At 42.9% G+C, this 15,824-nt stretch overlaps 4 protein-coding genes across 19 annotated transcripts in view; 2 read left to right on the forward strand and 2 right to left on the reverse strand.

Annotated features, from left to right (window-relative positions):
• camta1a (calmodulin binding transcription activator 1a) overlaps positions 1–250 on the reverse strand; it is a 268,368-nt gene extending 268,118 nt beyond the window's left edge. For 13 of the 14 annotated variants that reach the window (XM_053849470.1, XM_053849462.1, XM_053849469.1 and 10 more), the window contains exon 1: positions 143–230. In XM_053849470.1, the coding sequence (XP_053705445.1) occupies positions 143–167 (25 nt within the window). In that variant the 5' untranslated portion in view covers positions 168–230. Of the gene's footprint in view, positions 1–142 lie in introns of all 14 variants that reach the window. The other variant, XM_053849460.1, reaches the window with a different exon arrangement.
• A 1,976-nt stretch (positions 251–2,226) lies between these two features.
• dnajc11a (DnaJ (Hsp40) homolog, subfamily C, member 11a) lies at positions 2,227–9,685 on the forward strand. Of its 2 annotated transcripts, none has more exons than XM_053849490.1 (16): positions 2,227–2,352; positions 2,960–3,089; positions 3,175–3,248; positions 3,459–3,560; positions 3,632–3,760; positions 4,031–4,153; positions 4,464–4,537; positions 4,633–4,822; positions 4,996–5,081; positions 5,255–5,371; positions 5,748–5,903; positions 6,019–6,088; positions 6,230–6,287; positions 8,341–8,483; positions 8,557–8,686; positions 8,962–9,683. In XM_053849490.1, exons 1-16 carry the CDS (start codon positions 2,281–2,283, stop codon positions 8,985–8,987), a joined length of 1,680 nt encoding a protein of 559 aa, XP_053705465.1. In that variant the 5' UTR covers positions 2,227–2,280; the 3' UTR covers positions 8,988–9,683. The 2 variants fall into 2 exon arrangements, with proteins under 2 accessions (XP_053705465.1, XP_053705467.1); XM_053849492.1 differs by lacking the exon at positions 2,227–2,352 and adding an exon at positions 2,674–2,830 and having other exon boundaries at positions 8,962–9,685.
• Positions 9,686–9,862: 177 nt separating this feature from the next.
• LOC128749668 (F-box only protein 6-like) lies at positions 9,863–11,892 on the forward strand. The gene is made up of 6 exons (XM_053849507.1): positions 9,863–10,094; positions 10,273–10,516; positions 10,592–10,706; positions 10,762–10,857; positions 10,971–11,106; positions 11,181–11,892. The coding sequence occupies exons 1-6, from the start codon at positions 9,996–9,998 to the stop codon at positions 11,325–11,327; spliced, it is 837 nt and encodes a 278-aa protein (XP_053705482.1). The 5' UTR covers positions 9,863–9,995; the 3' UTR covers positions 11,328–11,892.
• Positions 11,681–15,741, reverse strand: LOC128749673 (cell division control protein 42 homolog). Of its 2 annotated transcripts, none has more exons than XM_053849516.1 (6): positions 15,600–15,741; positions 15,016–15,137; positions 14,866–14,938; positions 14,135–14,244; positions 13,602–13,799; positions 11,681–12,890 (listed from the first exon to the last, which is right to left on the reverse strand). In XM_053849516.1, the coding sequence occupies exons 2-6, from the start codon at positions 15,118–15,120 to the stop codon at positions 12,801–12,803; spliced, it is 576 nt and encodes a 191-aa protein (XP_053705491.1). In that variant the 5' UTR covers positions 15,121–15,137; positions 15,600–15,741; the 3' UTR covers positions 11,681–12,800. The 2 variants fall into 2 exon arrangements, with proteins under 2 accessions (XP_053705491.1, XP_053705490.1); XM_053849515.1 differs by lacking the exon at positions 11,681–12,890 and adding an exon at positions 12,908–13,449.
• Between the last annotated feature and the right edge of the window lie 83 nt (positions 15,742–15,824).

Genomic DNA, 15,824 nt, shown 5'->3' on the forward strand with positions numbered 1-15,824 from the left:
CCACGTTTCGGCTGCCTCTTTGAAGCGGCGAGAAACAAACAGCGCGGCCGCTCGCTCCAGTTTTCCCCCGACCACGGCGAAGTGCCGAGCACAAGCACACGACGGTCTTACTCGTGCATTCATGCTGTTATATTTCTCTTACCTTCCGGCTTGTTTTCGGCAGCCATTTCCCCTTCACGCGCAACATCCTCCTCCTCCTCACGACCGTGGGTACCACGCGCGTGCACGGCGAGGACAGCACGAGGAGGGAGCGGAGGAGCACGCGGCGAGTCCGTCCGGAGGAGGAGAACTTCCTATTGGGCATGAGCGCGCGATTGACAGGTGTGCTCCTCCCACAAACTACCTTCCCTTGTTTGGATTTTTGAGTGGCTTCGGTGACGCGTCATTACGCTCAAAAACAGCAAGATTTAGATATTTCTAATGATGGAAGACAAGCAGAATTGTGTCAAAGACACTCCTCATTCATTTAATTCGATTGAAACAGCTGGCTGTTCTCGCAAAAATACCACCAAAAATTCACTTCAAACGTGTTGAAGGAAGACAATAAAAGCCTAATAATGCACCACGGTCCCCAGCTTGAAATGGTGCGAGTCCAGGTTTTGAGGTGAATTGCATTGGTTTGACTTTTTTTCGTAAGGAAGAAAGGTGGCAGAGCCTTTGACTTCACTTGCTGCCACTTTCCAAAAGCAATCTAGGGTCTCAAACTGACCCACAAAAGGGTCGCGGCGGGTGCAGGTTTTTGTTCCAACCACTCTAAAGGACACCTTTTCACCAGTCAGGTGTCTGGAGACTGTCATCGGTGGATGGTCAGTCAGGTGTTGCTTGTTCAGTTGGAAGAAAAACCCGCACCCACTGCAGCCCGGTTTGAGACCCCAAGTCCAAACAAACATGACAGCTCTACGTTTCTTTCCTGCAGAGAAATCAAGATGTTTAACTGGCGTGACTTGCTCAGCTACAGTAGAGGGGCCAGTTGTTGAGCTCAGACTGGTCAACTTCTGTGGCAACCCCTGATGGGAAATGCTGAAACACAAAGAGGTCAACTTCTTGCTAACCTAGACAACAATAGAAAACGGAATGCTTTGCCCTCAGCACGTTTCTTCATTGTCACACTCCAAAGTTCTCCATCCTATCCTAAATGAACAGTGGTGAAATCCCACCCTACTGCTGTTTTTCTTGGTCCCTCATAAGATAACGTTGTTGATGATTGATAATTGTGGTGTGCATCACAAAGCCCTGCTCAATGCTTTTGCAACAGCACAGTCATCAATGCTATATACTGTACAAATCCAATCAGTCATCCGTTAACATGCAAAAGCCTGAGGACTGAATGAGGAATGGCCTTGGAAGATTCCCGATTCCTTCCATTCACTGAATGCTGCTGGAGGGTGTTCCAGATTTCACCAATTTCTAATGATGAAACCTTGCTCAGCTGGCAGGCATTAACTCGGAACACTCTTCCCTGTGCAGACAGTATCATTAAAAAGGTTGTTGCACAGGCCTGAGAACTGTATGGCCATGTGAATTACTAAAAGCAATCTAATTACAGATCATTGAGCTTAATGTACTTTGCTTTTGGCACTCCAGCCAACTGCTGCTCTTAGGGAGAAACCCCCTTTGTCCTATATTACATGTTGTACCTCTTCAGCGTAGAACTGCTGTGTGGGTGGTGCTGAAAGGACAGCGCCTCAGCACAAAAACAAAATGCCTCTGAAAAATGAATGACAAAAAGTTAAGTTATCATTAACTACTTCTGATAAGAGACACAGAAGTCTAAATATATATTAGAAGGGGATTTGTCGGTTAAAATGTATTTTTATCCATGAGCAAAGATGTTTGAACTAAATATATATACATTAAAAAAAAAAAAAAACTAGATGAAATTGTGTATAAAAGACACCAACAGTGATGACATCATAGAAAAAAAAACAAAAAAAACTAAAAAGGTAAAAAACTATTTGTGCTGTGGTGTCTGTAGGCCTCTTTTAAGATGAATTAAAACGCAATTTTACTTTATTTTGTATATTTAAATCTCCAACTGCATGTTCAGACCCACTAGGGTGCATTTTTAGGTCACAGGTCACAGTCTTTTAATTTTATTTGTAATTCAACGATGTGACAATATTACACCATAAGAGTGTTACATTCAAAATATATTAGCTGATTAGCAGGTGCACGGAACCGAATATAATAAATATTTTTGCATTATTCCTCCGCAACACAAGAGGGCCGCAGAGGCAACGTTGCGTCACTCCAACGAAGAAGAAATGACCGGGTGTAAATATGGCGTCTGCCTTGGACGATGATGAGATCTCCAATGATGATTATTATTCGCTGCTAAATGTCAGAAGAGAGGTACTAATTAAAGATCTATCCCCAGGCCATGTCAGCCAATTAATGTAGAAATCGTTCGCTGTGAGGGGTGTTTGATTATCATGTGTCGCTGTGAGTGTGTAGACGTTAAACGCTAGCAATGTGGCTAGCTTGTGACCCTCGACATTGGTGTGTGCTCAGTGTGGCTGGCTTTAGCTGCGATCTGAAGCAGCTTTAAACTACTTAATGTCGCTTACCTTGCTTTAGAATGAAGCTGAAGTGACTCTGGATCAAAGCCCAATACTGGTCTGGCGGCTCCTGTTAGCGCTCGAGGAATGTGAACGGTGGAACTGTGGTTTCACCGACTGTTTGACTCAGACTCGTTCTGAGATGAAGGAAAAAGCGCACGTTTTAGACATTCTAGCGATTGTTGTGTAGTGTATTAAAATGTAACTGTTGCTTATGGAAATACTATTCATGTTAGAACGTAAAAAACTCTGGTGTTTGCCCTCCACCCTTGGTATGTGGTCTACCTTCAGGCACTCGTATTTCCTCCCATAAAATAAAAAAAACTTACAGAAATTTAGTGCTAATTCATTTTTTTTTATCAGGATGAAACGGATTAACTGTCCTTTTGTCACAATTTCAGGCCACACAAGATGAGCTGAAAGCAGCGTACAGACGGCTATGCATGTTGTATCACCCAGACAAACATCGGGATCCTGAGCTCAAGCGACAAGCTGAGCAGCTTTTTAACCTTGTACATGAAGCATATGAAGGTAAGCCCGGAATGCTGAAGTTGCATTTGATTTAAAACTGTAATTTACATTTGAGACATGAACTAACAATATGCTTTGTCGCTAGTTCTCAGCGACCCACAGGCAAGGGCTATATATGACATCTATGGAAAGCGGGGCCTTGACGTTGAAGGATGGGAGGTAAGAATTTCCCATTTGCTTGAATCTTTAGCAACAACCCTTATTGTCATTGCACTTGCAATCACAGTTGTTCTTACTTGTGTTGCAATAAAGCAAAAATGAGGGCTTATTTTATGAGGAATTATGGCTGAGTTTGATGGAGGTGACCTAATCTTTGCCAGAATGATGCGAGCGTAAGGACCTCCTTGCTTATTTTTTATTATTCTCAAGGTGGTGGAGAGAAAGCGAACACCAGCTGAAATTCGAGAAGAATATGAGCGTCTTCAAAAAGAGCGAGAAGAAAGACGGCTCCTGCAGAGGACCAACCCCAAGGTTTGTTTGGTTTAAGCAAAACTCAAGTGCTGTTTTTCGGAATAACAGTAAAATAATCTGTGTTGCTACAGGGAACTATCAGTGTTGGCATCAATGCCACGGATCTCTTTGACCCGTATGAGGAGGACTTTGATGACATGGTGGGAGGGGGGATCCCCCATGTTGAAATCAACAGGATGCACATATCACAATCTATCGAGGTAAACAGGGCCAGGTTCAGTGGCGAAAGCAGTGGTCCAAACTTTCTATGATGAAGCTAAAAACTTGACCAAAGTTTTAGGTATTCTGTAAGTGTTAATTGTATTCCTTTGGACAGAGATGAATGGTGCCAGAACTTTGTCAATATATATATTGACAACCCCAAGCCTCATCAGTTTCACTGATGCGGTCGTGGGATGTATTGTGACCAAATGTTTCCCTCCATTGTCAGATAAGGAAGATGAATTCACAGACCGCTCCTGTGTCCGCAGGCTCCTCTCACCACAAAAGACACAGCCATTCTGTCTGGCTCCTTGTCGACACACAATGGAAATGGAGGTGGCACCATTAATTTGGCCTTGAGAAGAGTGACGTCCTCCAAGGGTTGGAGAGAGGTTTGTTATGTTCACAGTTAAAGGTGTTCTTTAGTTTAGAATTGGGCACTTGTAATCCTTTTTTTTTAGTTGTTGTTGGCTTTGTTTGTATACCTTGTGTGTCCCATTGAAAACCAATCAATGACTTTTGTAGGGAATGAAAGATTTCTGTCTTTTCTTTTTTTTTTATATATGTATTTTAATTTTCAATATTAAAATAAATAATAATACCATAATACCATACATAAGGCCTACATTTCATGTGTTTCAGACACAGGGTTTTGTTCAGTCACAAAAAAATGAACCTAAGTTGTGTGTGTTTACTTTACAGATAGAAATTGGTGGTGGCGATGTACACGGACCTCTTTTTGGAATCAAGATTTTCAGAAACTTGACCCATCGGTGGTATGTCATCAAGCTTAGACCTGATCATATCATATCATGTCATGAGATGAGATGAGATGACATGACATGACACAACATATCTTGTGGTCTTCTAGCTTCCTGACTGGTCAGGGTGGCCTCCAGTTTTCATCTAGAGGTGTCCGTCCCAGCGTCACTACAGTTCTGGCCCGTCATCTGGACAAGAACACGATGGGATATCTGCAGTGGAGATGGGGGATTAACTCTTCAATGAACACCAGCATAGTGCGCGACACGAAGAGCAGCCATTTTACCTTTGCAGTTCAGGTGAGCAGTCAGTTTCATATGTTGACCTTGATTATATCTTTAATGTAGTTGAATAAATGTTGCTCTTTTTAATGTCCAATGACTCATTCATGATCGAGGGAAAATAAACATTTTATTGTGTTGCTGTTGAAGGTCGAATAAACAAAACAGTGTTTTCTTGTGTCTTGGAACAGCTTGGCATCCCTCACACGTTCATGATGACAAGCTATCAGTACAAGTTCCAGGATGAAGATCAGACTAAGATAAAAGGATCACTCAAGTATGCTTATTGAATTATTGAATATTAATGACAGTAAACATGTTTTCCAGAATAACATTCATTAAAACATTTCCATGCTTGTGTTGATGGAGATGGTTTGATCTGTGGTGTAGATCATCATTGCGAGAAAGAGGAGGGGAAAAAACTATGTATCTTTTGTGTTTGCCTTGTAGATTTGGGTTTTTTGGGACTGTGTGTGAGTATGGAGCTGAACGGAAGATCAGTCGACACAGTGTTCTGGGTGCTACTGTCAGTGTTGGTGTGCCTCAGGGTGTCTCCCTCAAGATCAAGTGAGTCCTGACTTCTTCTGTTCCAGTCATGCTTTGTTGTGCAGTTCAGATGAAGTTAAATTTTATTTATATTAGTGGTTGGACTTTAACAAGTTAGTTACGATTAATTAATTACAACATTATTACAATTAATTGATTACAAAAAAATAATAATAATTGAACAGTTTGCTCAACAACAACAACAACGACAAACATGGAGGAATCCTCCCTGAACCAAAGATTCTTATGCCATTAAACTGCGATTAATTGAGACTTTTTAAATCAAATCGCATCCCTAATTTATATACATGAGATCTATCTGACAAGTATTGTATTCACAGCAAAGGGACTGTTGGACAGCAAGAGTAAAACTTTGGGTCATTTCTCTTTTTTCCAGGCTGAACAGAGCCAGTCAGACGTACTTCTTCCCGATTCACTTGACCGACAATCTCCTGCCCAGTGCGGTATTTTACGCCACAGTCGGACCACTGGTTTTTTACCTCGCCATGCAGCGGCTCATTATCCAGCCTTACATGCGAGCCCAGAAGGAGCAGTAAGGAACTTGGAGCTTAAATTGGCTATTTAATGCAAGAAGTGTTATTGGTGGACACAGCGTGTGCATCACCTCGGGCAGTTTTGATTCCTTCACTTGTCTTTCAACTCAACAGAGACCTGGAGAAGCAGCGTGAGAGCTCGGCCTCTGACATCGCCAGGAAGAAGCAGGAGGCTGAGTCTGCAGTGAGTTCAGTCAGAGCTTTATGCTGCTCAAACGCCAAACTTCTTTTACAATGTTATATAGAGAATCAAAATCCCACAGATGTACAAGCATGTGATTTGTATTCTACAAACCTCATTGCCGCCTCCTCTTTTTTTTGCAAGGTCTTGCTCATGCAGGAGTCTGTGCGAAGGATTATTGAGGCAGAAGAGTCAAGGATGGGTGAGTTCAGTAGCTTATAAGTGATAAGTTTTACTTCCCCCAATGATTATATGCTGGTTTTAAAAAGGGTTCCTTGACTCCTTTTTGTAAAAGACAGTTTTACTCCTGACATCTGCAGTGAATTTTAAACAGCTACTTCTGGTCTGGTTGCACTGCCTTCATTTTGGGTGAGGCTTTGTTACAGATCCGACTGGGATCAGAAGCCCATCTAGTGGTCATTGTGTGAGACCCATTTGAATGCTGAAAACTCAAGTGTTGCCTTGGCAGGCGTCAGATTGCAGGGAATGATCATGGGTTGTGTAAAGACAAAATCAATCCCAGCTATATTGGTTGTTTCTGCGGCCGAAACGTCCGACATCCGATTCGATCTGCTGAAGTAAAGGCTGATTTCAGGTTGTTATGTTTTCGCCCAGAGGAGGACAAAGTGTGGCTCGGGGGCCACATGCGGCCCTTATCATCTTTTACATTTATTCCTTCATTCATATCCAAATTCTAGAAACTTAAAGAAAAGTAGAAGTGGCCATATATTGTTTGTATTGCCGAATTTGCACTATATTCCAACATTTATGATTGATACTGAGGCTAACCCTAACCCACTGAGAAAATGTAGAATCAATGACAATAACATATTTTAAGCAAATCATGTCTTACTAAAGTAGCAAAATTCAAGTTACATTTTAACAGTGTTTTGGCTTTGGCTCAATAAGTTCAGCTTTATTTATGTAGCACTTTTTAGAACGCTGTTCACCAAGTGCTCAGTAATTGCCCACCCAGCCACTAACGGAAGTTGTATGAAACGTTTTATCAAATGCAGAGGAGTAGAAATTTGAATTACAGCGCTTAAAAATGTTTTTTCACAATGAATTTAGAGAGCACTAAAAGGGTGTTTCTTGCTGCCCATAGTTAAACCAAGTAGTGTTGTGGTGCTGGGGCATTTCACAGTGTGCAAAACCGATTGAAAAGTGGTGTTTTGTGCTGTGTATTTGTAATTTAATTAAATGTTAAATGTAGCGTTCAAGCTCATGGATCACAGAGGGGAGAGCGTTTGTTTGTTTCAGCGGGATTGTTGTCAATTTTAATGTTGACATCATGTTACCAAACACTTCTCTGAAGCCATTTCAAAGGTTTTATTCTGATAATTTTGCTTTCCTGTTAATGTGTATTCATCGCAACTCAGTCCTTGGAGTCAAGAGAAAACAAAAAGTCAAGTATTTCTCTTTGAACTGTGTGACAATGATGAGTGCTTCTTTTCACGTCTTGATGTTTATTAGCCAATATGCCTCATCATGTCTTCACAGGACCCCAAAGCAGCCTATTTTTGGCTGATGATAATTGGTTTTTGATTATGCCTTGGATGAGTATACATGCAAAAAAAAAAGTCTGACAGCCTTCTGCATAATATCTACCTAAGGGATTTTAACAAGTCATAACTGTCTTGCAGCACCTGCCACGGCAAGGTTACTGAGTTTTTTTGTGCCATCAGTGGTCTTTTAGTGCTGCCACTGTTGAAATAAAGGCAGCAGTTTACGCAATGACAAGGACAGAGCTGATACAGCGCGTGAATGATGAAACCAAAATGTACTTAAATGGAAGGAATAGGCTTTTGGACATCTCCTGGCTTAATAGGAGTGTGTGGGGGATTTGAAATATCTGTGTTTCTCCCCAACATCAATATTTATAATTTACATGTCATATCCGGTTGAAGGTAAACAGAAGGACACGGATAACTTGAGCCCTGTGGAGGAGCTGATCAAAGGATTCGCACCATCAAAGTGATCAAGTGTCGTCCTTGGGTGTAGGACTGCTGTGAAATGGGTCGGACACAGCTACGTTTTCTTCTGTCTTGTCCAAACAGAGGTCTCTCAAAAAACTCAGGCTCACTGAAGATCAGGCAGAGGGACACCCACTTATTGGGATAACGTCAAATTGTCCCAGCCGTTTGACTTTTGTCTGTCTGTCTTTGACACTCTTAACATCTCAATTCTTACAACAACAAGTAGGAAAAAGCCCTGATCTCTCTCTCACTGAAGATTTACACTGCAATCTTCCCCAGGTCTCATCATCCTGAACGCTTGGTATGGCAAGTTTGTCACTGACAACAGCAGAAAACACGAGAGGGCAAAGGTCATTGACGTGACCGTGCCACTGCAGTGTCTAGTCAAAGACTCAAAACTCATCCTAACGGAGGCCATCAAGGTCAGAAAAGTTTGGGGGGTTTTTTCCCCTGGTTGAAGATGATCTACTTCTGAAGTGGATGTTTCTGTTGCAGTCTGGACTTCCAGGGTTCTACGACCCCTGCATCGGGGAGGAGAAGAGCCTAAAGGTGCTGTATCAGTTCCGTGGTGTCATGCATCAGGTCCTTTCGGGAGACACAGAACCACTCAGGATACCAAAGCAATGTGAGTTCTTTCATGAAGAACACCAAAGAAACTTTCCTTTGGGGTTTGAGCAAAGATCCACCTTCAGTGCCGAATACGTTGTCCTTGTCTCAGATGTGCACGCGAGCGACAGCAGGACTAATTGACTTGAACACAGAGGCTTTTTAGATGTGTGACGCAACATATTGGAATATATTAACTCTGCTTTCTCCTTAAATTCACAGTCAGTTCACCTGCTGCCTTCATGTGCCTGTCAACAGTAATTACCAAATTCCTTGTTCTTGTCTCATCTGCAGCTCACAGGATCGACACAGACACATAAGGAGCCGCCGCTGACCAACAAAATAGACTAATCTCTGACAGAAGATGGATGGACCTTTTGTTTTAGCTACGACTTGGATGCAGCTACGTGTTACTCGGTCAATGCATTTATCTTTACATGCAGGAGGATCACAGAATGGATTGATTCTCGCTCTGTAGCCACAGACAGGATTGTTTGGTATTCAAATGTGACACCACAATCAATGCGCAACATCTAAACTCCTGTCCTCCAGCGTCTTTGTTGTCCATTTATTTTTGTGGGGGTGTGACAAAAGATGTACCTAATTTGTACACAAACTGCAGTGCCTATGTGATTGAAAATATAATTACAACTCTATCCTCTTGCCATGTGATTCAAATGTGCTCTTCCATTTTCTTCCAAATTTAAAATATGTTTCTTATATTCGTGCATTCACATTATATTTTGAGAGATGAAGATGAAAAAAAAAGAAATTCTGTGTGAAGTAAAAGATTGAGTCTGTGAAAGAGGCTGTTTCCTTCAAGGTCTGAGTGGGTGGAGTAAGCTGGCTGTCGGAATGCACTTTTGCTTTCAGATTTAGTCACCTTGATTTCAAGCTCGGTGGGGAAACTTGTCAGACATGATTCAGCAGCTAAAAAGGGTGAGGAGACACCCACTGCCCGCCCTGGTTATTTAAACATAAACATGTCCCACCGTAAGGCTGCTCTGATCCTGCTTTGCACTCGGGAGATAAATAAATAACTATATGTGTCAAGCAGTCTTTGTGTTCGGAGGGAACGACTCACATTTTTAGAGTAAAAGTAGAACCCCACTATTCACATTTCATGTTGCACGGTGGATTGAAACTACAAATAGCCGACCGGGGCATGTAGATGACGTCATCATCCGCGGACAAGGGGCGTGACTTCCATAATGCACTTCCGCACTCTACACGTAGGATAAACGGTGCGAAAAGACCCGTGTGCTGCTCATCCTCGCGTCAAGAGACACATTCTGGGCATATAGCTTCGAACAAGACAGTAGTTCGACATGAGGAAGAAACTTTTAAAGGCGTTTAACTTGTCCACTGACCAACCACAGAGTGAGTCGTCACAAGAGGGCTCGTCCAGCTCACTTGCTTCAAGAAATGTAGGTGAATTCATTTGTGGACTAACCACTGTTTGGTATTGCGCTCATTTGGTCCATCTGCGGATCAGTAAATTGAACTGTCAGTGTTTTTGTTGAACTTTTATTACATTAAGCAGCATGTCTTCAAGTCATGTGTGCCGTTGTCATTGTTTTTGTTTGGTTTGTTTGTTTGTTTTAGCCCTTCCCTCTTGAGATCCTGGAGGAGATCTTCTTGAAGCTTCCAGCCAACGATGTGGTCCGCTTGTGTCGACTGGTGTGCCGAGAGTGGAAGGAGGTGGTGGACAGTCAGTCCCTGTGGAAGGAGCGGTGCCGAAGAGAGGAGTGCCACCCGCGGGATGCCTCCAGAAGTCCCAAAGACTGGATGATGTTTTACTTTTGCTGCGTAATGAAACGTAACCTACTCAAAAATCCAAGAGGAGAAGGTTTGGTGACATGAATTCAAAGCTGTTATGAGGTGCGTGTGAGTTTCTTGTGAAAGTGACGTCTTTGAATTGCAGAAAAAATGAACAATTGGGTGATACTGGAGAATGGTGGGAATGAATGGAAACTGGAGGACGTGCTGGTGCCACACCCCAATGAGACAGTCAAGAAGAACTTTGTGACGTCTTACAGGTAAGCATCCCGCTCTGCATTAATACAGAAAACCGTATTGACTGGCTGTTTTCAGCATGTGTATGAAGACACAGCTGATCGATTTGAAAAAGGAAGGTTATGGCGCATCGTTCATGGATAAATTCCAACCTGACATCAGAGTCACTGATTGGTAAGAACCTACATGGAGAAAGTCCTGAAAAGATGCAGTAGATATTGTTCAATTTAGACCAGTACAGCATGGCTTAGTGTACAGATTCACCTCATGATGTCCACATCTTGTAGGTACGCACCACGGTGGGATTGTGGCTCCCAGTACAAAATCCAAGTGGAGTTACTGAACCAGCGAAAAAGGCCCATTCAGGGCTTCTCTCCTGAGATGGTTTACTTTGAGCAGTGGAATGATGGAACGTGGAATCAGGTATGATGCAAGCCAGTTAAAAAGAAATAAATAAATAACCTCAGAACCGGAATGTGATTTTGTTTCATTTTCAGATGAGGCACGTGTTCCGAAATTATGGGCCAGGAGTACGATTTATTCGCTTCACCCACGGAGGCAAGGACACTCAGTTCTGGGCCGGGTGGTATGGAATCCGTGTCACAGACAGTTGTGTTGAATTATGTCCAGCGAATGAGGGATGAGCCCTTGTAGTTGGGGTGACAAAAAGCAAAGCTTGCACATCTGAGTTAACTCTGGAGGCAACTTCACATTTAAGGTTTCACCTGTGATGCCTCTTGTCATTTTAACAAATGGTTTCTTCACACGTTTTGAAAGATTATATTTGTTGTACCAAAGAATGTTTGTGGCCGTATGAAGGATGCCCTGAAACTCAAATGCACTTTGAAATGTGATGTCTGCAAATTATGTAAAATCATCGTCATGTTCATCGAGATTGGAGATTTTATCAGTGATTCTGTCGTCGTCCTCGTGACCTTTATAATGAATTGATGTAACTTCTAAATAAATCCTCAGTAAGACGACACATCCAGTTTAGTCATAATACTATTTATTTCAATGTTCATCACAAAGAAAATACAGCATGTTAAATTGAAAACAGGAAATCAACTCGACGTCAGCCCTGCTTCTTTGTTGATTTTGAGTCAATAACTTAAAAATGTCTCTTTTTTACTTTATTTACAGTCAATTCTAAACCATGTTACACTAATAATTGGAGGAAAGGCAGCAATCTGTCTTTAAAAAAATTGACAATATCAAAAAAAGAGAATTTTCATGTGCTACTTTAGTTTACTCTGATTCATCATTCGCTGTGAAGAGGATGATACGATGGTTCAGCCCATTGGTGCACTGAGGAGTCATGGGCATTTAATATGGCAGTATTTCAAATGTAAATGTAAAAAAAAAGGCATTAGTAATGAGAGTTCTTCCTTGTGCCAACTTTAAGGACATGAGGCGCTGCCTACAATTACAGTAGGAGTAGAGTTGCATTCATGTTTTGGTCCAACTTCACAGCTGTTGGATTAAAAAGTAGTGACGGAGCTTGAGGCTGTGACACACCTCCTTTAGCTTGAATTCATTTTACAGGTTGGTAAGAACACAGCACATCATTGCTAAAGTCTCATCAAATGTTATTCAAATGACTCCTCACAAGACTAGGAACACAGCCTCAGTTTCAAAATCCAACCAGCCTTGGTTATGACCCACACCTGTGAGAGGTTTCGTGATCTTGTTTTAGAGCTGGGCAAAGTTAAAAAAAAAAAAAAAGCACAATATTTTTAAGTAGGTGTCCGTCGCCACCTGTTAGTTACACAACCAAACCACCGTCTTTGCTTGCTTGTGCTTTACATGTGAAACACTGTGGTTCAAACACGACAACATTGTTCTCTTTATGTCTAAAGGCAACTGTGTAAAATCCACAAAATATTAGACATGCTTTCAAACTTGATATAATTTTACATACCGAGTGACTGTGTTAGGTGAGGATATTTCCAAAGCTTTAAAGTATTGAAAGTCAAATGTTAGTCGATCAGAACACACTGCACTTGGACTTCATCATGGAGTCATGAGGCAAATAGCTTGTGTGTGTGTCGGAATGTGCATCAAACCTCTCATGACTGCTAACCTAAAAAGGTGGTCCGATGAAGGTTGTGATGAACTTAGAGCAGAACGCATTTACGTCTTTTCTTAGGTTCGGGGGGCTCCAGGGCAGCAAGAATTGCCTCATCAAACACATTCTTTAATCCTTTCTGTGGAAACAAAATATTCAGTTTTGAGAGAGCCGAGTTTCGCACCAACAACAGAAAAGAAAGCAAAGTACAGCTGAATCTGGACGGCTCAATAGTCTCCTTTATTCAAATATTGTACAATACTCTCTTCTTTATCAAGAGTACAGACAAAAGTCCTGTCCATCCGTCAATAGCAGACGTCACTTAAGTGCTTGACTGAGTTCAAATGACACAGAAACTCCAAAGTAAAGTAACTTAAATATATATATAAACCAGATGTGGAAAGAACCGAGGCAGAACTGAAGATTGGCACTGTCAATAATACCAGGGAGTCAGCTTATGCGCGATTGTAGAAAGCACAGAAGAAGAAGAAAAGAGTGGTTTTAGGCTTTAAGAGTATTGTCGAGTTAGTTTGATAACAGACATTGTTTTGTTACAATGAGTAAGCAGCAGACGATTTAGAGGCAGAGCAAAAAAAACAAAAAAGACATCAGAACAAGCAGCATTTTCTCTTTCTTTGAGTCTCTGGGGGCTCAAGAGCAGCTAGGATAGCCTCGTCAAATACGTTCTTCAGTCCCCGCTACAGAGGGAGGAACAGGGAAGAGAGACAGGCACAAACAACACACTGTTAGAAGCAGTTTGAAGGGGACACGTTGGCAAAAGCATCAGCGTCCGTGTTAGAGAACATGCTTCCCACCCCAGCTCCAGTTGGTCCGACAGAGAGGCGCTTACCTGCGTTAGGGCTGAGCATTCCACGTACTTGACGGCCTTGAGGTCACGAGCCAGCTTTTCGGCCGTCTCAGGAGTGATGGGCTTCTGTTTGTTCTTGGCCAGCTTCTCCACCGTGGAGGGGTCATCGCGCAGGTCAATCTGAGTGCCGACCAGTAGGAATGGAGTCTTGGGACAGTGGTGAGTTATTTCAGGGACCCACTGCGGAAGAAAGCAACGGTCGACTTGGTTCAGGAGTCGCATCAGAAATGGAAACAGAATACACATATGGAACAGAGGGAAACAGTGCCTTTGTTCGGTCAAAATGAAAAGGGGCTTTATAGATTAAAGCATCACAAAAGAAGAGCTGGGACTAGCTGAAGATTGTTCCGGTTGCAAGAGTAAATAAGTGGAAAAAACTAAATCTGAGCAAAACCACAAGCTTACTCAGAAGAAGTGACTGAAGAATCAAGTGTAACTGCCACATCTGACGATAAAATCGTTTTAAATAAGACAGCATACATTTGGGTGAGATTTGTGAGCAGTCAGTGACTAACCTTTTCCTTCACGTTTTCAAAAGAGGATGGTGAAACAACTGAGAAACAGACGAGGAAGACATCCGTCTGTGGGTAACTGAGTGGTCGTAACCTGTCGTAGTCCTCCTGACCTGTGAAGAGGCCACACTTTGAATCCAGGCCACTGGACCTGTCACTCTTTTTCCAGAGTGACCACACTCTCATTGATATACACTGCCTGGACAAAAAAAGGGTCATCCACTCTAATGTTTCGTTGGAGCGCCTTTAGCTTTGATTACAGCACGCATTCGCTGTGGCATTGTTTCGATTCGCTTCAGCAATGTCACAAGATTTATTTCCATCCAGTGTTGCATGAATTTTTCACTCAGATCTTGCAGTGATGATGGTCGAGTCTGACCGCTGCAGCACATCCCAAAGATTCTCAATGGGGTGATGGTCAGGACTCTGGTGGCCGATCCATGTGTGAAAATGATGTCTCACGCTCCCTGAACCAGTCTTTCACAATTGGAGCCCGATGGATCCTGGCAGTGTCATCTTGGAATAGGCCCGTGCCATCAGGGAAGAAACAATCCATTGATGGAAGAACCTGGTCATTCAGTATATTCAGGGGGTCAGCTGACCTCATTCTTTGAGCACATCATGTTGCTGAACCGAGACCTGACCAACTGCAGCAACGCCAGACCCAGGTGGCGACTTTGTTTTTGGCCAGGCAGTGTACATCATTAGACATCACATGAGAAGGTGAATCAAACCTGCTGTGTCGAATAATCCAAGGGTGTAAGGTTCTCCTCCAATCATGACAGTAACTGCATAGTTGTCAAAAACCTACGAAAGAAACGGATGTTCACGGTTATTCCAAGTCACTTTACACTGAGAATGCAAAGTAGGAGAAGCACACTTACTGTTGGTACGTATTCAGAGGGGAACTTGTTGGTGGTGTATGAAATCAAGAGGCAAGTTTTTCCCACGGCTCCATCTCCAACCACCACACACTTGATCGTCTGCATCCTCGCTGCTGTCTCAGCTGCGGGGAGAGATCGGGCGAATGAGCGGAGGAAATGAACTTGCTGTGGAGCGCTGTAAGTACACAGCCCCCGAGAGAACAGAGGAATGCTCGGTTGGAAAGGTACCCTGCGGTGGAAATCGGGATTTGCTGGTTCGGTCACATGAAGCGTCTGGACGCTAACGTTCGCGCACCACAGCAGCCGAGCCGCTGCTAACGCTGAGCGGCTATTCTCAACCACAGACGTGGACGGTCTCTGTCGCGGGTTGCAGACAAGTATGCGTCATGAAACATCTCACTCGTTGAAGGAATGATTAGTCGGAGTGGTGTGTTGCCGAGATGGCCGGCCGGCCAGCCGAGGTTAGCTTCTCAGCTAGCGCTGGCTTCCAGCGGCTAACACACAGGCGGCTAAAACTCACCTACGGCTGTCTTAGTTCAGATCATTCCACAAACAAAAGAGGCAAAAATGCTCACGATACATACCTACAACGATCCGTCACTATAGGAGCAAGTGTTTGATGTTTGTTCAGCCGGGCGTTGGCACCAGCGACCAGCAACTTGCTACCGAGTAGCTCCGAAGTCCGGACTTCCAGACCGCATAAACCAGACCGATTTCAACCGGATGTTCCCCTAAAAATAAAACGCTTTTCCGTAATCTTGGAAAGCACCACCATAGATTAAGGGGGTGGACATTATTTAAGATCGCGT

The sequence above is a fragment of the Synchiropus splendidus genome, chromosome 18 (assembly GCF_027744825.2).
Source record: "Synchiropus splendidus isolate RoL2022-P1 chromosome 18, RoL_Sspl_1.0, whole genome shotgun sequence".
Lineage (NCBI taxonomy): Eukaryota > Metazoa > Chordata > Actinopteri > Syngnathiformes > Callionymidae > Synchiropus > Synchiropus splendidus.

Coding starts and splice junctions, on each gene's coding strand:
- dnajc11a (XM_053849490.1), top strand. CDS start 2,281: ATGGCGTCTGCCTTGGACGATGATGAGATCTCCAATGATGATTATTAT. Junction 3,761..4,030: donor ACATATCACAATCTATCGAG/GTAAACAGGGCC, acceptor CTGTGTCCGCAG/GCTCCTCTCACCACAAAAGA. Junction 8,687..8,961: donor ACTCAGGATACCAAAGCAAT/GTGAGTTCTTTC, acceptor TCTCATCTGCAG/CTCACAGGATCGACACAGAC.
- LOC128749668 (XM_053849507.1), top strand. CDS start 9,996: ATGAGGAAGAAACTTTTAAAGGCGTTTAACTTGTCCACTGACCAACCA. Junction 10,095..10,272: donor GCTCACTTGCTTCAAGAAAT/GTAGGTGAATTC, acceptor TGTTTGTTTTAG/CCCTTCCCTCTTGAGATCCT. Junction 11,107..11,180: donor ATGATGGAACGTGGAATCAG/GTATGATGCAAG, acceptor TTTCATTTTCAG/ATGAGGCACGTGTTCCGAAA.
- LOC128749673 (XM_053849516.1), bottom strand. CDS start 15,120: ATGCAGACGATCAAGTGTGTGGTGGTTGGAGATGGAGCCGTGGGAAAA. Junction 14,939..15,015: donor CCTCTGAATACGTACCAACA/GTAAGTGTGCTT, acceptor TTTCTTTCGTAG/GTTTTTGACAACTATGCAGT. Junction 14,245..14,865: donor TGGATTATTCGACACAGCAG/GTTTGATTCACC, acceptor GCCTCTTCACAG/GTCAGGAGGACTACGACAGG.